The sequence below is a fragment of the Carassius gibelio genome, chromosome A6 (genome assembly GCF_023724105.1).
Source record: "Carassius gibelio isolate Cgi1373 ecotype wild population from Czech Republic chromosome A6, carGib1.2-hapl.c, whole genome shotgun sequence".
In the NCBI taxonomy this organism is placed as follows: domain Eukaryota; kingdom Metazoa; phylum Chordata; class Actinopteri; order Cypriniformes; family Cyprinidae; genus Carassius; species Carassius gibelio.
This window is the reverse complement of record NC_068376.1, coordinates 17,430,282-17,451,414: the sequence shown is the minus strand read 5'-3', so window position 1 is coordinate 17,451,414 and position 21,133 is coordinate 17,430,282. Positions and strand designations below refer to the sequence as shown.

At 37.4% G+C, this 21,133-nt stretch overlaps 1 protein-coding gene across 2 annotated transcripts; it reads right to left on the bottom strand.

Annotated features, from left to right (window-relative positions):
• Window positions 1–138: 138 nt before the first annotated feature.
• On the bottom strand, window positions 139–20,762 carry LOC128015561 (unconventional myosin-VIIa). 2 transcript variants are annotated; one of them, XM_052599473.1, is made up of 48 exons: window positions 20,640–20,762; window positions 20,420–20,461; window positions 19,584–19,685; window positions 19,357–19,503; window positions 18,755–18,939; window positions 18,188–18,309; window positions 17,959–18,101; window positions 17,739–17,852; window positions 17,263–17,416; window positions 17,089–17,165; window positions 16,885–17,004; window positions 16,653–16,795; window positions 15,879–16,089; window positions 15,582–15,717; window positions 15,333–15,496; window positions 15,065–15,205; window positions 14,832–14,990; window positions 14,061–14,150; window positions 13,887–13,981; window positions 13,714–13,798; window positions 13,412–13,630; window positions 13,125–13,334; window positions 12,832–13,041; window positions 12,530–12,697; window positions 12,021–12,317; window positions 11,028–11,185; window positions 10,818–10,944; window positions 10,564–10,683; window positions 9,920–10,093; window positions 9,601–9,828; window positions 8,685–8,852; window positions 8,448–8,565; window positions 7,795–7,921; window positions 7,503–7,657; window positions 7,224–7,405; window positions 6,943–7,061; window positions 6,682–6,836; window positions 6,265–6,418; window positions 4,611–4,766; window positions 3,660–3,765; window positions 2,429–2,542; window positions 2,118–2,205; window positions 1,761–1,870; window positions 1,473–1,658; window positions 1,261–1,377; window positions 1,091–1,174; window positions 786–905; window positions 139–594 (listed from the first exon to the last, which is right to left on the bottom strand). In XM_052599473.1, the coding sequence occupies exons 2-48, from the start codon at window positions 20,435–20,437 to the stop codon at window positions 502–504; spliced, it is 6,669 nt and encodes a 2,222-aa protein (XP_052455433.1). In that variant the 5' UTR covers window positions 20,438–20,461; window positions 20,640–20,762; the 3' UTR covers window positions 139–501. The 2 variants fall into 2 exon arrangements, with proteins under 2 accessions (XP_052455433.1, XP_052455434.1); XM_052599474.1 differs by having other exon boundaries at window positions 1,761–1,867.
• Window positions 20,763–21,133: the final 371 nt, after the last annotated feature.

Below are 21,133 nucleotides of genomic sequence, written 5' to 3'. Positions count from 1 at the left end.
AGAAGAACTCATCTTCTGTCAGATTCATGAGCTGAAACGGTTTGCTTTAAAACATGACAAAACAACATAAGGCTTATAAAAACATGCAGAAAACATTTGGAACTATGGCAAATAATCAAAATGTACAATTGCTCCGAGTTACACATCATAGTCGTTTATTTGACAATTTAATTAATAAAATAAATGCATCAATAACATAACATGATCCAATGACTGCAATGATTCATTTATATCATTGAATATTAGTCAACCAGTAATCTGATTGAAATTACAGTCTTCACATTCTGGCTGCATATTAGGAAAAACAACTGATCACGAACACAACAGTTGGCATTACACATTTTGCAATATATAGCATATCACAACTGACGAAATAAAACCAGACAATTAATTCGTTTGACAAATCATGTTTTTTAAAAACATCTCATTGGTTGTTTTCATCGTATATGTGAATGTATGCCTTTAAAAGAAAAGAACAGTAAACTGATTGCTCGTCTGTTATTATTCATCAAAGTGTTGATTTCGTCTTTGTCCTCTCTTTTCATTGAGATACATGTTGACATAGGAAGTCAGCAGGTCATCCATTTTATAGCCCTTATGAACACAGGATAAAATTCTATTATTTTAAGTCATCAGTTTAATGCATCCTAATTAAATAAAAGTTATATCTTTTTTTTCTCTCTCTCTCTCTTTCTCTATTGATAATAATATAAAATGTTTCTTGAGCACCACATTTTCATATATTAGAATAATGGCTGCTAAATAGCAAATTCTGTGTCACTTACCAGGGAAGTTTCACACAGGATTTTGTTTCCTCTGACAAGGTTTCCTACAGTCATGTGGAAGTATGTGCTTCCACTGCACCAGTTTGCAATCTTATTATATGGATGCACTGCCAGTATATCCTTAAACAGAAGGTGAATTCATTTAGTTCAACAAGATTAAAAGTAGAAACAGAGTTATGATAAAGGATTCCTATTTTAAGTAGATTCAAGCTTATACTCATCTGAGGTGTTAAACAAATGCTGTTTAGGGAAATAACATGCAAAGCAGTTAAAATGAGGCAAAAAATTTTATTGATTGATGATACCTTAGTTTTGGGGTGAATGATAGTGATGCCCTGTCTACTGATGGCAATCCTTACAATGTCAGGGAAATTGGGCTCTGATGTTTGCTGTAAAATCAAGATTAGTCTTATTCACCATTTTTTTAAGTGATGTTTGCAACATTCTTATTGTGTTACAGACTCAAATCGCTTACTTTCACATCAAAAAAGGCACAGCCAAATGTGGGCCATTTATAGATGATCTTTAAAAAGCCAATCACTGCCTGCTCCACTGTCATGCCGGTTTGCTTGTTGTACTCCGCAATAATGTGCTGTTGAAAAATGGTTATGTACAAGACACACTTTAGAAGCACAATGTTTCTTATACACTGCACAATGCACAGAATTGCAGTGTACTGAAACTGACCTTTTTCCATTCATCGGCCGACATGGCTTTAAGCTGGTCATTAGGCACCAGGTCTTTCAGCATCCTAGGAATCATGGGAAACTGACTTTTATCATTGTCCACTTTCACTCTGAATAATAGAGCGCCGAGCATCACCATTTCTTCTTTGGTACACCGATGATAACCTCTCAAGTACTTGGGCAACTCCTAGATAAAGTGAAAAAATATGGGAAAATACCTTATAATATGAAGTTCTTCAATGGTGACAGGGAAGCTATTTTTTAAGAACGTGTCACAGATTGCCAGTACCTGTGGGTAATGGAAGATGAGATCCGCCTCCACATCTCTACCAGGGACAATGCTGAACCATAGTTTTCTCATAAAGTAAACGGTGTACGATACATTCACTGGATTGCCTGCTGTTTAAAACAGTATAAGCATTAGCAGTTGTTTTGAATTTGACTTTAAGATGGTGACTGACTCGAACTTTTCCTTTGCATTATTGAAAAATGTCCAGTACAGGCGACAATGTTGTCAAAACGGTGTAGTTTTCGAAAACAAAAGTTTTCACAAGTTTGAGTTTCAGGCCCTCAAAAAGCCATTTTTTGTCATGTAAACACCCCCTCAAACCTAATAAAGTTTTCACCAAACTTGAAACAGACTTACCCTGATTCACTCTCTTTGCTCTCCTGGACCAGTCAGTAATCTGTCTCAGGCTGTCAAAGATGTAGTCAGTTTCATTCAGACTCAGAACCTGACAGAAAGAAAATCTTAGATTAACATACAAACAAAGGCTTTGTAAAAAATGCAGCTGTAAATTAATGAAAGGACATGACAAGGGATCATTGGCGGAGCTGTAACAACTGTAGACACCATGGAGGCAATAAAGAAATATAGCGATATATGATTTTTAAACAGTCACTTCTTAAACTTTTGGTTTAAGATCCTGAACAGAGCATGGTAGCCTGGGTACAAACCTTATCAGGAGTTTTCACGAAGATGCTGAAACCATCAGCTGAGGACAACATGAGTTTATTAGCAATGGTCTGCACCAGATCTTTTATCTTGGTGTTGGTTGCAACCTCAAAAATCTGTGTGAAAAAAAGAACACTGGATTGATATTCCACGACTAAAATGCATGATTTCCATTGGCAGCAAACTGACTGTTGATTTAATGTTCATTTAGTTGCATTTTGACCAAAATAATTAAACTACTTCAGTCTGTGTGCACTGAATTCATATAGTAAAGGAGTTTCACAATTTGAGTTAAATTCCTGAAATGAACTTCTCCACAACATTCTAATTTATTTAGATGCACCTGTATAAATCACATTTTGTTGCTTTGCAGCCTGAAATGAAGACACACAGTTTTTGTTTTATCCAGCTGTATTTACTCAAAAAAATTGAAAATACAAAGTGAAAGTTATAGCACCATGTCAGAAGAAAAAAAATAAAAAAATAAAACCGAATCACTGAGTTGGAAGGAAGATCACCTCCTTGTGGTCAGTATTTTGTTGAACCACCTTCTTCTTTAATTACAACCTTTAATCTGTTGGGATGTATCTCTACTAAATTTGCACATCTAGACTTTGCAATATTTGCCCACTCTTCTTTGCAGAACTAGTGTTTTTCAGTGGGTTAAAGTCTGGGCTCTGACTATGCCATGCAAGGACACTTCAGTTTTGCTGTGTGCTTTGGATCATTATAATGTTGGAAGGTAAACCTTCTTCCCATTAAAAACATTCTGTCATAGGGCAGCAGATTTTCCTCAAGAATTTGAAGGTATTTTGCGCAATCCAAATACCTTCCACTTCTTAATAATAGACTTCACTGTGCTTCTAGGCCAGGGGTAGGCAAGTTTGGTCCTGGAGAGCTGCAGTCCTGCAGAGTTCAGCTCCAACCCTAATTAAACACATCTGAACAAGCACCCTTGTTCTAGGCTACGATAACACCTTTGAATTTATGTATTTTTTTTTATTTTATCCATGCACCTTTGACAGTGCCTTGCCAACCATACAGTAGTTGATTGTTTGCTTCAGTTGCACTACCAAGGACTGAAATGCTCAAGGACCTACCTATGCCACCGTTTTAAAAATGTCATAATTTCAGGCTAGTAATATAATAATATAAAAATGCATTGCCGTTGGGGCCAAATTTCTGGTTAAAAAAAAAATAGCGATTGACTGGGTAGCAGGTGTGTTGCATTACCTCATGAGTGTCATTGGGGAAGAAAATTTTGTGGAAGATCTGGGTGCTGTTCTGCTGAATTGCATCAACCTCTACTTGGTGAGGTGGAAGCTTTCTGGGCTCCATTCTAACACAGAAACAATGATAAATGTCATCTTATTATACACAGTAACCATATGGCTGTTATACTATCACACTAAATCACCGGTGTAGTTCTCATGATCTGTTACCCAGCATGTGGACTCAGCTCAACTATTGGGCTACAGAAGTGTTTCCCAAACATGGAAGCCTTTGAACAGTTTCAGTAGCAGATGAAGCCTAAATAAATTCTGTACAATCCTATCACTCAGTGCTGACACTTTCCTGGCATTTGCTCCAGTCTGGCAAAGGTTAGTGTGCTAAAAGGAGAGGTGTTGCTTATAGTATGCATCAGTGTGTAATTTCAAAAACCTGAATTACAGTACTAAATTGTTTTTGAGTAACTGATATTAAATAAGAAAGCACCTGTGTTAAGTTGTGCCAAGTTGTTTTAAAATGTGTTAATAAGCCAAACTTGATTTCAACATGCTAAACTGTTAGCATTTGCTAATAGGGTGCTTATCTGGTCATGCTTTACAGCATATCAGTCCAGTAATGTGACATGCTGTTTGAGATAAGCTCCAATAGGTTATGGCTCTCAGGTTAGCCTGCCAAAGTTCAAAGAGTAAGAAACAATACAAGCTTTTTAATCAGAGTTTAACAGTGACTTAAACATTAGCTTTTAGTGCTTCTATAACTTAACTCACATGATAGGAAAGCTTAGGAATGTATGATCGATTCATTTAAACTTTAAAGTCTGTTCGTTCATTCATTGCATTTCTTCCTGTTCTTACATCCATAAAGCAATGGGATCTCACTTGTAATGATACAAAATTTTGGTTGAAATAAAATGTACATTTATACTAAACATATGTCTAGGAATGCTGGTCATACCTCCGAGCCGCTTGCAGTCTCTGGAGGCAGTCTGTGGCCAATGGCTCTCGTTTGCGCGTCTCAATGAAACGCTGAGCATGTTTCACCAAAGAGTTACTAGGAGGGAAGAGTCCACAACACAGCCACAACAGCTGCCAGCCCTGTTCCACACTGTACCTGATTGAGAAAGGACATTTATAAATGTTAACTTACCAGTTATTTATTTATTATACATTAATGCAATTATAAACATAGCATCTAAAATGGCATATACACCATTATCTAATGTCTAAAAGTGGTTTAATAGTATTTAAACAAGAATGAGGAAAACATTGAATCAGTTCAATGAACCTGCTACTAGTTGATTCTCATGCACAGCAGGAATAGCTGAATTGAATCAATTATTTGCCTTATTATTTATATGCAGGACCAATCAGCAGTCTCCTAGTTTTTACAAGGTATTATGGTGTCTAACATAAGAGTTCACAATGTATTTTTTTTTTCTAAAATGCCCATTGCTTATTTCATTTCATAGTGATAAAACATATTGGCACCTGAAAATGTATACTATGAATGTTTGGTCTTGTGCTGGAAAGAAAATGGGTTGCACTTTATTTTACAGTATGTGTACTTATGTGTACTTATAGTGTACTTTCAGTGTATTTATCCAAGAAAGTTCTGGTAACACAAGGTAACTACATGGGGTAGGGTTAGGTTTAGGGGTAGGTTCAGGGTTAGTACATAGTTATTACATAGTTATTGTAATTACTATAATAAGTACATAGTATGTACATGAGGAACAGGACTGTAAAATAAAGTGCTACCAGAAAATGTATAGACTTTAGAGACTAGATCTCTTGAAACTTTATATACCAGTGTTCTAAAGCTTCTAGATCTGTAGCTATCGAAACTGAAAATACTGGCAACAGTACAGCATTACTAGGAAAGTAGTGGTGAGGTATGAAAAACAAAAGTAAAACACATATTAGGTGATCAAACACCACTCTAATATATACTTCAAATTGAATACCTAAACACTAAATGATTGAGCTTAAAAAGAAGCCTATGAAAGAAAAAGAACACTTATGGGTAAAGAAGTTAAAGGTTGCATAGTTTCCCCTCACCGTTATAAAGGGCAGTTGGACTTTGGTGCAACTACAATCCCAAAAGGAAAACTGTACAGAACTCTTGTGAAACTGTGTCACATCTTTGTACAAAGTTCACAAGTGATTACGATTTCAACAGACATACCTCTTTTTCATTTATTGATTGCATGTATTTTACTATTCGAAAGTTTGGGGTCAGTAAGATTTTTTTATTAATACTTCTATTCAACAAGAATGCAATAAATTTACAAAACGTGACAGTAAAGACATTTATATTAATTCAAATCTTGTTTCTTGCGATTTCTGATGAATCATGTGACAGTTATGAGTGCAGAAAATTCAGTTTGCCTTCACAGGAATAGATTAGATTTTTACAATTATTATTATTAAATTACAAAACTATTATTTTAAATAGTAATATTGTACAATATTGCTGTTTTTACTGGATTTTTTTTATTTATTAAATAAATGCAGTCTTGGTGAGCATAAGTTTTTCAAAAACATTTGAACTTTTGTGGTAGTGTGCAGGCATTCGAAAGCTTTGAATTTGAGCATGTAGTTCTGTTTACCGGTTGTTATTGCTGGTCATTTGTTTCATGATCTGGCAGTAGATCTCATCTCTGAGCTCTTCATTTTCAGCAGGTGGGCCAAAGATCTGGTCTGTGAGTTCCAGGGGGCTCTGGACCTGTCTAGTGGGGTAGTCACCCATATACTTCAGAATAGGTGCACAACATTTAGTCAAGGAATCAGTGCTTTTTTTTTGGTCGTATACTACCTGGATAACCAGGTTAGCTGCTACGTTTCACTTGTGGATCAGTGCTTATACAACCCTAAATCAAACAACATAATCTGCCATGTTCTACAGCTTTATGCATTACTACTTTCAGATATGTATTAGGTAAATATAAGAGTTCAGAGAATGAATACTCAAAGATATGACTGCAATAAATGATAATGACTTCTTAAATGTGTGTGGTAAAGGATATCAGTGAAGGCGTTGCAGGCTAGTGGGCTTAAATCTGGATTGCCCACCAGTCTCTTCAGCAGGGGCTGTCTGATTGGTTCTCTGGAGTTGGCCCACAGCTTCTCAGGCGCTGCGTTTTTAGAGATCACCTGTCTGTTCACATCTTTGATGGGCTGCCTGTGACGATGACAAAAACAACAGGTTGTTTATGCTTGCTTCTGAAACACTTCAGAATATAGTATGCTTTAAATAAAAGGCATGATAATGTGGTTGCTGCGAGTACCTGAAATATTCAACGGAGAAATCTTTTAGAGTTGAAGGAGCTATTCTTTCAGTGATGGTTCCTTTTACAGTGTTGTCTATGATGGTCTTTCTTTGATCTGGGGACAAGCTGATCAGGCTCTAATAAAAACAGAGCAAACCGAGCCAGAATGCATTAGCTTATCATCCTTTTCAAAGCCAACACACTTATGACAAATATTCCATAACAAGTATCCAGACCTTCACAGAACCTAAAGAACGTTGAAACTCCACAGGAAAAAAAAAACATATTCAAGTTCTCACCAGGACTTCATTTGTTGGCTTCGTAAGAGTCGGAAGAATCAAGACAGCATCTGCAGGGACTGCGCCGATTTCTCCTGTCCGCTCATTCTTACCCTTCAACCAGCCGTGGGAAACCAAAAACTCGTCATCTTTAATGAGGAAGATGAGCTCTGCCCTCTTAAAGCTGAGAAACGTCCGGTCATCTTGAAAAACATCCACACCATTTTTCATTAGACAAAAACGAGTCAAATCATAGATCAACAAAAAAAATGATGAATGCAGCTTATTTCCTCGTCTGACCTTGTCTGTTAACCTCCTGCAGGGCCACGGCAAACTGTGAACGTTGTATCAGGCCTGCCAGGAACATGGCTACCAGATCTGAGATTTCAGCGGCCATGACTGCGTTCAGTGTGAAGTCTCCTTTCAGAGACAGCAAACACACACACTTCCTATCTCTGGAGACGACGACACGGGGAGAGTTCAGGGAATTTACTTAATTTTGGGAAGGTATCACTCATATTTAATTAAAAAATATAATATTTTAAAATTGTGAATGAGAAGACAACATGATACAAGGCTGTAAAACACCCACCTGATAGTGTTGACCCCGGTGAGCTCTGGGTAAGACAGCACCAGGAGATTCTTTTCTCGTTCATCTAGGAATGTTATTCCTGTCGAATTTATGGCACAGATAAACTTGCTCTTTGGTAGAGGAGGACCTGAATATTGAAATGACACATTTAATCTAATTTATCAAATTATACAAACGTTTTTGCTCATATTCTTGTGCAAAAGTTGTGGAAATTATAGAATTTGCGATGTCCAGTACCATTCAAAAAATGGGGTTGGTAAGAAGTTCCTTATTCAAGGCTGCATTTGATATTTGATCAAAAATACAGTAAAAACAGAAGTAGTGTGAAATATTATTATAATTTACAATATCTGTTCTATATTTCTCCAGTCTTCAGCGTCACAGAATACTTCAGAAATCGAATATGCTGATTTGCTGCTCAAAAAAAACTTTATTATTAAAATGCTTAAAAAGTACTTTTTTTCAGGATTCTTTGATAAATAGAAAGTAAATAAAACACCAACGGAAGCATTTATTTGAGATAGGAAAAGTTTGTAATATTATAAATATATTTTCTGTCACTTTTGATAGTTAAAAGTATAAAAAAATAACTACTTCCCCCAGTCTTTTGAACGGTAGTGAACGTAATACTTCTCTTAGTACACAATGCATACCAGATATCTTGGCAACTTCAAAAAACTTAGAGAATAACATGGACCACTTTTGACGAGCATAGTCAACCACCTCAGCTTTCACTTTATCAGACTTGGTCCGAGAATTTATTAGTGGGCCCTAAAAAAAAAAAAAAAAAAAAAAAAGAGACAAATGCTTGTTAAATTTTGTGACTTTCAACCAGGTGGAAAGCTTTATTACGCTTATTTTAACATAAGCAATAACAGAAACATCTGTACCTGTGCATGTGCTGTGTTGACCATCTGGATCCACTTTTCTTCTGACTTCGCCTCTAGTAGTTTGGAGTAAATGCACTCCTTAACTACAGTCATAGTATTCTCCATACTCATGTCTGACCCAAACTGCACATAGAAGTGCTTTGCTACAAGTGCAACATAGTCTTCCTCCTGATACAAACACAAAGGTGATATGCCATTGATTGAATGACATGATGTGGTCCCATACTGGGATGAGATGAAAAAATTACTCATTTTATTTTAACCCATTTTATCGGAAACTCTCGTCCACTGGATAAAGCCATTATGATTATGAATAAAACAATTCTACAATGGCATTGGTACCAGGAAACTATTGAATTAGCTTGATTCTCAATCCACACTTCTAGAAAGTCCAAGTCTATGATAACTACCATTTTATTCAGCACAACATAAAATTAAAAAAAAATTAAAAAAAGAAACAGGAAAAAAAAGAAAAGATACTGCCAAAAAAGTAAAAATAAACAAATAGAAGCAAAATGAAAATCATTAAAAATGATGTCATCATTTACTATCCCTCATGTCATTCCGAACAACAAAGATGATATTTTGAAGAATGTTGGTAACCAAATGGTTTCAGGTCTTCTTGACTTCCATAGTATTTTTCTCTTGTGTCAATCAATCTTTAGAAGTCAATGGGACCTGAAACCAAGTTTGGTAACCAACATGCTTCAAAATATCTTCTTTTGTGTTCCGCGGAAGAAAGTAAGTTGACATAAGGGGGAGTGTAAATGATGGCAGAATTTCCATTTTGGGTCAACTTTTAGGTGAAAATAAGTCACTGCAACACCGATTTGTTATTTAACGAATTAAAATGCTCATTTATGAAACTAAATAACTGACAGAGATAAAGCTGAGAGTAAGATGGTCTCAAGCGCACCTTCTCACACTGGTACTCCCCAGATTTCAGGCCTCTGATGACCTGTCTGTAGATGAGGTCTGTGCTGACATTATCCTGGCCGCAGTCATGCCAAGGTGCGAAGATCTCTTTACGGAAGTAGAGACGCCAAGGGGCATGTTGCTCCTGCCCACCCTTCTTCTTCACTTCCTGCTCGCACTGAGAGATGGAATCCATCACATGTTCACGGCCACTACCCAGGGACCACACCTAAAAAGAGGGAGAACAACACCATGGCTTAAATTAGTAATAATCCTAGAAATCTGACTTGGATTCTTTATCCAGTGCGAGGGCTTCATACCTTTTCATATAAAGCTATGTAAAGTGAGAAGCCGAATGTGTCCTGAAGTTTGACTTTCTGTGAGAGCATTTGGCAGACCTCTTTAGATGTGGAGGCAGAATCTACAGGCACACTTATATTCCTGCCATCCATCATAGTCACTGAGATGACCATGGGTTTTTTGGACTTGGTGGCCTGTAATTAAACAATGAGAGCATGGATTATAGTTGCAAATCTGTGGTAGGCTTTTGTTACATTTTGCATATCTGTACTGGACCATAGGAGAACAAAGACCTATGGGGTTTCATACATACAGTGATTTACAGCAACAATGCAACTTGAAATTACATTAATTAATTGAAATTACTTTCAATGAGCCATCCATCATGACAATATTCGTGTTTAATTTGATCTAAATTAGCAGCAGCAATTCTGTCTCTGATTGTAATCATTCATCTTGTTTTTAACATACCGGAAATTATATGACCATATACTGCTGCAATTTATTTACTAATGATTTCCCCTTTCATTTTAAACATTCCTTGTTCAAACTGATATCTAATTTTTACCAGCAATGCGTTTCATCTGCGAGCAAATTTTGAAAGCTATGGCAGTCTGTTCAGTCAAAAACACTATATTTGTGAATGTGGGATAATTGTCTTCACCTGGAGCTCCAGCCAGCTGGGAGGCTCTCCACGCACTCCATTGGCAACAGTGCGTCTCAGTCGGTCGGCGCAGTAAGGCGCGTATCCCACAGGTCCAAAACGAAGAAAACTTTGCAGGTACTGTGAGGAGAAGAACGGATGAGACAACACGCTCAGGACTACACAATACAGAGACCACTTCAAATGCATTACTCCATAAAAAAAGTGAAATCATGCATCAAAGAGTTTAATAAGAGAGACTGTCCGTTATTCACCTTGATGAAGCGCTCAGTTGGAGGAAAGATGCCCAAACAGATGGACAGGAGGATCCAGCCACGGTAGAAGCTACCGCGGTTTGAGTTCTCCTGGAGCTGCTTACAGATCTGGCAGTAGATTTCATCCCTAACAATGAAAGATATTAAGGACTTCACAGCAGAAACATCTGACCAGTAAGCAATGGATTACTTAAGGTTTTAAATAACAACCTGAGGTCACGTCTGACAATGGCATAGCCAACAATGATATGCAACTTTTCAAGAGATGTCATTGGCCGGTCTAGGGTGAGTCCGTCTGTGTTCATTTCATCTTCTTCACTAATGGTTTGCACAGTGGGTTGTTTGAGAACGTCAGACCCATCCTCTGCCTTTACATGAAGAGTTAATGGGTGAAGATTAAAAACTCATTCATCTGTTTGTTGCATTTAAGAATTACTGTGTGCTGTAATAATGCACTACCTTTAAATAGTTGTTTTAAAGTTGCTTTTGCTTGAACATAAGAGTGTAAATAAGGAATAAAGACTCTTGAAAATCTTAATACATGTGAAAGTTTCTTAAGAAATGAATGATTTGTATTCATGTTGGTTTCAAATGGTTCTAAAAAAAAAAACGTTATACCATTTTCAAGAATAGCTTCAATATTCTCTCAAATGTGGTGACAAAATAAAAGTAAAAATAGTTTTTTTTATTACACCTAAATACATGTGAGGGTACACATCTTAATCATAATTTTGCTAAAACTTTAATATTTTAATGACTATTTCAATATATATAAGTATATTTTATTATATTAAAAACTTATATAAATTCCTGACTTGATGACATTTTACAACCTAAACTAGTTTAGTCTTAAAAAGGTAAAATTATGTGATATTTTATAAGACTTAACCTTATCAAAAAGTCTAAATTATTCATTTATTTTAGAGTATACATTAAATTAAATTGACTATGTGTGTGTGTGTGTGTGTGTGTGTATGTGTATGTGTGTGAGTATATATATATATATATATATATATATATATATATATATATATATATATATATATATATATATATATATACACACTACTTGTCTATATATATATACACATATTACTTTTATATATATTACTTGTCATATCTACTCATTTTATAAATCAGAATTTACAAAAAATCTATAGTGTGTCACATAAGTGACCAATTTGCAACATTTGTGTGTCTCACCTCTTCTGCTATGGCAGATGGTTTTCTACTGGTTCTTCTGTTTGATGGAGGCCCCTCAGGAGCTGTGGATGTCCTTCTGTTTCGGGACATTATATCAGTGAAAGTTGAAGTCTTTCTGTTTCTGGGACCCTGCTCTGGTATGGCAGATAGTTTGCGGCCTGGAACACCATCATCTTGGACCGATCTTCTGTTCCGGGCCAGTATGTCTGTAAAGGTTGAAGATTTTCTGTTGCGGGAAGCCTCTTCCGGAACTGAACTGAGTTTTCTGTTTGGAGAGTTTCTAACATTTCTCATCCTCTGGAAATAATGAGACATTAAAACTTTCAGAAGTGTATTCTAAAATGATTTTTTCTTTTTTTTTGATTAATGACCTTATTAAAAAACCTTTATTGCTGGTCTTAACTGGTCTCACAGTGTGTCCAAGCTAGTTTTTAGCTTGCCAGCCAGCTATCTGACCCGCTGTTTTTTGTTCAGCATTAAAACATATATTAAAAAAGGAGTTTCCTCACCTGGTCCAGGCCCACCATATGGCTGAGGCGTCTATCCTGTCTGGAGGCCACATCCTTCTGAAGAGAGCGTTCAGCAAAGGCAGGTCCACTTCTCAAGACCCCCTGAGCCTTTGGTTCAGGAAGATCACCCATAAATCTTAAAATCATCCACCAAACTGTTAGTGAAGCCTATGGAGAAGAAGAGAGGAGCGGTAGTAAGCTCTTATACTCAATGTGACACATCAGCATAACAGAAATTGTGCTGTGGAGAAAAGAAGATCATAGATCAACCAAAAGCAGGTCAAAGTCAATGGCGGATTTACCTGGACGTCATTCTCGTCCTCATGGTAGAGCAGAGGCTGATGTAGTCTCTGGCGTATGTGTGTGGGTGTGGCAGCACCCTGGAAGTACATGGAAGCAAACTTGGAGAACGAGTACTCATCCAAATCATCATAGTCTTCCTCCGGAATCGCCATCATTGGAGCATCATCCAGATCCACCTCTTCAAGCACTGCTCGCTTTCCCTCCAAGTCCTAAACACACAAAATGTGTTGTTTTTATTGTTCTGGTTTTCTAAACGTTAACATTATTTTTTTTGAGAAGTTTGATGTCTCACCTCAAAGCCCACAGGTGCCTGGCCCTCCTGTCCGCCAACCATGCTAGGCAAAAAGCCAAAAATATCATCCACCATTTCCTGGTCTGTGATGGATTCCAACTGATCAGCCGCCTCTCTTTGTTTTTTCTGCCGCAGAATTTCGTCAAGCCTCCTCTGTCTCTCTAGAGCAGCAAGTTCTTCTGCTCTACGATCCTTAAGTGAGAGGAAAGCCTGCAAACCATGGAGACAGCAACAGATGAAGACGACATCTAGCAAACGGTCATCTAAACATGGTGAAAAGGTCCTACATCTCTCTTCATCTTTTTGACAGCTTTTCTGGCTAGAGTTCCTCTGGTGTAAGCCTGCAGGAGGACCACTGCCGCTCTCTTTCGTTTCCACTCCTTCCTCGCCAGGCAGCCGCGAGTCTGAGCCTGAAGCAGAACGGTCGCTTGTCGCTTCTGTTTAAAGTGCCAGGCCATCTGACGAGAGCGAACTTGAGCACGCAGACGGGCAAAACCCAACTGGACCTGCAGAAAGAAAAGTGACATATGTACAAGCAATGACTTGCATCTTTTAGAATGTGCCAGTCTGGAGTTAGAGGACAACTTACCACTCTGTAAAGTTTTCTGTCTTTGTGTCCACGCCACGTTTTCTGTATGGTCACAGCTGCTCTTCTCTTTCTCAGGAACGCTTTCCTGCAAGTAAGCAAAATGGCTACTTGCATACCAGTGTTTGAACATTTTCTCTACAATCCTAGGAGATTATCCTCAGTTTTTTTTTTACCTGTGTTTATAACCTCTCAGGACTCTCTGAATAAGAAGTGCCTTCTCGTTGAGAGCCTTGTCTCGTGCCAGTTCCAAAAAAGTGTCATGGAAATCCTGATCCAAATAAGGATCCCATTAGAACAGATCTATTTGAAAAAAGTTGTAATGGTACCTGTAAAATTCACTCCAGTACCTTCAGGAACACTTTAGTCTTGCCGATCTTCCAGTCCTCTTCAATCAGAACGTTCTCACAGATACTTTCGCAGCATTTCTTGGCACTCTCCTTTAAAATAATATTTAATATTAATATTAAGGGTGCAATAATGCAAACAAATTACTCCTTTTTTACTAATTATCCATCCTCCAAAATCTGTGAAACAAGATCAATTTACTTAAGCAATGCTTCAAGATATTTACCGTATTTTTTGGACTATAAGTCGCACCTGAGTATAAGTCGCATGAGTCCAAAAATACATCATGACGAGGAAAAAAGACATATATAAGTCACACCGGACTATAAGTCGCATTTATTTAGAATCAAGAACCAAGAGAAAACATTACCCTCCAGCCGCGAGAGGGCGCTCTATGATTTCAGTGTAGACTACAGGAGCACTAAGCAGCATGGAGCACCCTCTCGCGGCTGGAGACGGTAATGTTTTCTCTTGGTTCATGTCAAATTGATTTTGATAAATAAGTCACACGTGACTATAAATCGCAGGACCAGCCAAACTATGAGAAAAAGTGCGACTTATAGTCCGGAAAATACGGTAAGATTATTTTTAAAGAACGTACATTTAATATTCATTAATAGGAATGTATTTTGTCTCCTAAAGCGAAATGGCTAATATCGTTTAAAGAACTTTCAAAACCTGTTCCAATGTAAACTACAGAAACAACAGCAACACTTAATTCATGCCCAACAACGCCACATTTGCATATTTTCATCACTGAAAGCATGTCTCACAGTTTTGGGGTCACAAACACTGGACTTGAGCAGCACACGGTAGCGCTCTTGAAACTCGTCAAACGTGTGACGTATGGGATAGCCGGCCTTCCTGATGCGGATAGTCTCCATCATTCCAGAGTAGCGAAGTTGACGGATACACAGTTCCCTGTCAAAGAGCTGAAACAACGATGGAAAAGTGGGTCACTTAAAGAAAAGTGAGGTCGTGGACGGAGAAAATGAGCTGAACCTACCATAGGCTTCTTGAAGTCATTGGGTTTAATACAGCGAATGAAGAAAGGCTGACAGGCAGTTAGAGTCTTCATTAAAGAGTCCAGGGACTGCCGAAACTGGCCAGATAATGTAGGCACACGCTTCTTTGACTCTGTTGTTTGCTAAAGGAGTTGCACATTAAAGGTAAGGCAAATGTAAAATGATTTTATTATGTTAAATCAACAGAAGAGTGGAAGCTGTTATAGTATTTATAACCTAAATGCCAGTGTTTAGCTGGTGTTAACATACCCGCAGTGAGTTCCTTGGGGTGAAGACAGTGTGGTTGGAACTAGTTTTCGTCTCTGCGGTGCCGAGCTCATTGCGGAATATCTGTTTCAGCAGCTTATTGGATGATGTTTGTATCAGCTGGATGACATCACTGCTCAGAGCATCTCTGTTCTTCTCAAGGAAACCTTTATGCACAGTAAATTTCATGACACATTCTGGATGTTCAGCCAAAAACGAATGTGAACGTACACTGTGGTGAGCCTGTATTACCTTTGGTGTCATAGTAGACAACTCCAGCAAAATGTTTGATTCCAAACTGTGCCTCGTGATTATTTTTGGGGGGCATGTAGATGCCCCCCTTCCCATGAAGCTGATTCATTTTGTTAAGCATGGTAGCATCTGTGCCCTGGAAAAAATTACAGTTGTTCATAACTGTATATTAATATTGAAATTCAGTATGACTACTTTACTTCTAGATTGTAATAATAGATATGCGGACACGCGGAATGATTATCAGTTATCAAAAGAAAGCCAATATTGTAAATACAAGCAAATATAGTTTATAACCTTAGGGAAGAGACTCTCTTCATCAATAAGAGAGAGAATGTTGAGAGGCTTTACAGCCAGCACGTCAAGCGTATGCTGGTTGTCGTTAAATTCAATGATCTTCCAGATGATGTCTTCACGGACATATTCCTGTTGTTCAAGCTTGAAGACGTGCTTCACAAAGAACTGCTGAAGCTGCTCATTGGCAAAGTTGATGCAGAGCTGTTCAAAGCTACAGGAATCACAGATAAGATTAAGATAGATCAGATAATTCTGGGATCATTTACATGTAGTTCCAAACCCTGTGAACTTTCGAAGAATATCCTTGTTGCTATTTCCATATAATGAAAGTGAATATACAAGTGGAGTCATGCGCTACATTCATATATTTTATTCATTGAAACTCAAATTTGTTGATTTTACAGCCCTAAAATCAATTGGTTGGTCATCAATAGCATCAAATGTCATTGATTCTTATGCGTTTTGTGACCAACTCTGACTAACATTTCAAACTTCCTGTGACACATGTAATGGGTAATATTTATCATGAGATCTACAGCAAGTGGGGGAGTAAGATTTTCAGAGAAGACCACTTCTTCACACCACTATCATATGACAACCGGAGACTTTTGCACATAAGGTCTGTAAACCACTTTTCTTTTTTGATTCATTCAAAAGGAAAAGAGCAGGTTAGATATTCTTCACAAATCCAATTTGTGTTCCAGAGAAGACAGAAAAAGCCATACGGGTTTCTAATGACATGAAAGACGACATGCATATATTTATATTACAAACCTGTTGCTGTTGAAGTTTTCAAAGCCGAAAATGTCCAACAAACCAATCGAAAGTCGGACATGTTTGGGGTCATCAGGAGGAGGTTTGTAAACGGCACTGTTGATTTTCTCCACAATCCACACAAACAGCCTTCCATAGATGGCCTGCACACAGAAAGAAGATGAGAACTCTATATTGGAGTATATTAGATCTGAAATAAAACACTGATTGAAACTAGATTCAAATGCACAACCTTTACAAAGGCGTCTCTGCCATCCACTGCTTGCGCTGAGGTCAGAGGTTTAGACACACTCTCCCTGTTGGTCATCAAAGAGCGCTGTGTCAAGCTCACTTCCAGGGCATTTGGGGCCACCTAAAAATACATGAAATCAAATCAGATCTATGCTCACAGACAAAATTGGTTTCTAAAATAAGGGCTGTTTTTTTTCCCAATTACCTCTAATAACTGTGCGGCCATTTTGAAATGCATTGAGGAGAGAACAGTGGAGCCTTCAAGGTTGTTCTTGATGGTTTCTTAAATATTAAAAATGGAAATAAAAGCTTATATAAGCATTTCCTCTAAAAAAATAAATAAATAAAACATCAAGTTGATGTCTCTTCTACTACTCGCCTTCAAAGTCTACATTCCCCATGTGAAGGATGGCAGCCAGAAGTTTGTTAATTTCCCATGTGTCATTTTCTGAGAATGTCAGGATCTTCATTGCTGAACGGAAGCTGGCGTACTCTTTCATGTCATCCCGTCCTTCGCATGTAGTGCACTGACCCTAAAATACAACATATTTATGTTTAATGCAATGATTATTAGTAGGATAGTTTACCCCCCAAAATGTCATGTTTCATTTATTCATCCTCATGTTGTTTCAAATCTCTACATGTACAGTATGACTTTCTTGTAAGGAACACAAAAGAGCTTTATGTTCTATTGTGTTGATCAGAAGAAATTCTTATGACAAAAAAATCAATCACATTAATGTCACTTTAATCTACCTGTCCATTCTCGTTCCAAAATGACTGTGTTGTAACAAATGTAAATACACATTAAAAGTGGGAGTAAAGAGTAAAGACATAGCATATGATGATCATTACCATGGTGAGATAGTTGTATTCTGCAGCATTTCCTAAAGACAGGATCTTCTTTTGGTCAGAAGCCATTCCCATAAGCATGCAGTAAAAGATGTGGTAATTTCTCTCTTGTGAGGCCTGTGCCAAAAAATAAACTATTATTTATTTGGTTCCACATTTAATTTGCTGTATCTTGACTTGAAAGATTTCTGTCTGATTCTAATCTCATATCAGGACGGTTTACCTGTCGGCAAACACGTGATTTCTCAAGCAGGTACTGTTCAATGCGGGCCCCCTCGATTGCTCCATTTTTATTGAAGTGGATGTCAATGTATTTTCCAAAGCGGCTGGAGTTGTCGTTGCGGATGGTCTTTGCATTACCAAAAGCTGCAAGATAAGACTTGATGTAAATACTGAAATGCTTATCTGAGGAACTATAAAGATGAGTGATGCATCCTTTATGTTTCCCATACCTTCTAAGATAGGGTTGGCTTCTAGAATCTGCTGCTCAATCCACGAACGCTGCCTACTCACTGCAGCGAAAAACTGAAGCATGAGTTTGGTACTCTCTGTTTTTCCTGCTCCAGACTCCCCACTGACGAACACAACACATACAGACACTCTCAGATCGCAACAAACAGATGACGCTAACAGAATGTATGACAGATGTTGGAGTCACGAAAATACAGTCCATGTTTGTTTGGGGTGTTTGAATAGCTGCCTATAACAGATACAAATTTGCAAATTACAGTACAACATTGCTATAAACGGAAACCGTTCACTCTACAATTAATATTATGTTAGTTACAAACCCTTTAAAAGTTTTTTTCAATATAATGAAACTGAGGACTGGAAATATTCACATGTATTTAGGTGTATATATTCACATAATTTATATATATATGTACACATGCATTTGTATGTATTTGACTTTACATAATAAATATACACAGTACACACACACATATACTTGAATATACTTTAAAAACCCTAACTACAAAATGTCAGTTTTTTAACCCAAGTATGAAGGACTGAAAGACCTAATGATGCAGCACTGGTCTTTGCGGTTCCGTCGCATGTTGAAGAAACAGCTGTCTGCGATGGCGAAGACGTGCGGGGGGAGATCACCCAACCGTCGGTCTGTGTACTGCTCCACCTGCTCTGGAGTGTAGATTGGCAGCAGCTGGTAAGGGTTCACCGCAACCAGAATCGACCCGGTGTATGTCTGTCAAAACAAACCAACCAAAAAGTTGTTTCAAGGTCCCTTTGGGAAAAAATCTACAAAACCTTTGCAGTTGGAAGGGTAATACATTTATAATGAGTATTGTTCAGTGTGTGAACTGTCCTTTAATACAGCTGGACTTCAAGTTAGAAGGTTGAATTTACTATATAATAGGCATGTCAATGTTGTATAACAACATGAAGCGTTCGTCGAACTCAGAGCTGGCTGTTTCTATAGAAACAATCTTGTTATTAAACAGGAAGGGCAAAGAACAGCTGGTGAATGAACTGAATTTGGGGAATTAAGTGGACAGATCAATCCCTATTCTTATTAACTTCACAAATCTTGAAAGCTACTATTCATGTCTGTATAGGTTTAAATTCATACATGATTTATCGAATGCAGTGGCTAAAAACTCACATAGATTGCTCCTTCTTTGTAGCGCACTAGAAGGTTTCGTAACAGTCCAGCCTCATTTAGGTCACCCAGACGTATCATATCATCCACACCCTTCACTGAGGTGGGATGCATGGGCTTGAGAGAGTTGTCCTTCTTAATCTTGTGCTCCTGGAAATCATGCCATAGAAGATGTCAGCTCCACTTCTAAAGCCAAGAGCAGAAATGAACCGAGACTGGCTGCATATTACCTTTCCCTCATCGTCGATGAGCTGAAGTTGGCCCGTGTCTGAAAGTCGGACTTCAGCTCCGATTTGGACCCCATCACTGCAGTCCACCCACACATAGTCTCCCTAAAGGGGATAATTCATATTTTAGGCTATGCATTAAACCATTACCCCTACTTAATGTATATGTTAGAAGACGACATGATAATATACTTGAAATCTTCAACCATTTTTATAATTCATGACTGAAAACATTTTGTAACATGAATTTGATGTTCTGTTTTCATGGTAATGCAATGGTTTATTTTAAAATGGGATTCAAAGAATGGATTTTGAGATTTTAAGTTTTCAAGTGATATATCATTTCTGAAGCGTGATAGAGAAAAAGGAAATAAAGACTTTTTTTGACAAAAGGTCAGTTATGATGTAGGCTTTTGAGGTGCACTCTTGCCTTAAATTAATCTATTACTCTTCCTATATATATATAAAAAAAAGATTGATAAAATATCTATTTAAGAGTCTTAGACCTTTCCAATGATATATAGTTTGTCATGATTACATTAGTATTTAATTGTAACAAAGTGAAGTAAACATAGGTGTCCCATAGACTGGACGGGGTGACAGGTAACATGTTAAGACAGAATGTTTATAATATGCTGACTTCCTGGACATGAACCATGGTATTACCATATTATCCTTTGAAGTAGAACCATGATTACAGTATTTAAGCTGTACAGCTATATGTACGTTTACATAATAAAATTGATTATTAATTTGTATTTAGCTATGAATTAACATCAAATTAATATAGGACAAGAAGCACCAAAGCATCACGGTAACGCCATGTCAAAACAATTTACCTTGCTTAAAACCACCATGACTGAGTCCTCCCGTCCCCCAGCCTGGACATTACAACAAGAAGACAAATGTTACAAGCAAATATTGCAAAGGAAAATTCATTAGTGGAGCTTATGAACAAAGGCAAAATGGCGTGTAACATACACATTACCTGAAGTCCAACAAAACCACTGAAATTGTTTAAACCTCAACCATAACAAACCCAATGTGAGCTACCTATACCTGTGGATATTCTGTGAAGTCTCCTGATCTAGAAGGATTTTTTTGTCGCTCTTCTTTGAAGCCAGAACAGATCCCCACAGGTTGAGTGTTCAGTCAAAAGAAATGACTGCTTGGAAACAACAAGTGTTTATGATACTTTGACTTTGAACCCTGACTAACACATCCATAATGATAAATACAAGGAAGCTATGTGCTCCAAATCAGATCAAAACGCTGTTATTAGTAAATTATAAATACCACAGAATAGCAGAGTAAAGAATATTAAGAAGATAAACCATCTTTTAAAATGAACGCTAGTAAAATTGCAACAGAAAAGCAGTGTGGACCTGCACATTGATGTAAATAGCAATCTACAGAACAAAATTAAGATAAAATAACAAAACAATAAAAAATCATTTATCTGACCATTTTCAGTATTACATGTTTGTTTCTTTTTAACAGTAAAGTGATGAACCTTTGGACCCGCGTGACAACATATCCTCTGAGCTCTGATC

Excerpts from the sequence above, each read along its gene's own strand:
- LOC128015561 (XM_052599473.1), bottom strand. Across the intron at positions 14,151-14,831 it reads GTGTTTGTGACCCCAAAACT|GAGAGTGCCAAGAAATGCTG; the intron begins GTGAGACATGCT and ends ATTATTTTAAAG. Across the intron at positions 7,406-7,502 it reads GCAGGAGGTTAACAGACAAG|ATGACCGGACGTTTCTCAGC; the intron begins GTCAGACGAGGA and ends ATGTTTTTCAAG.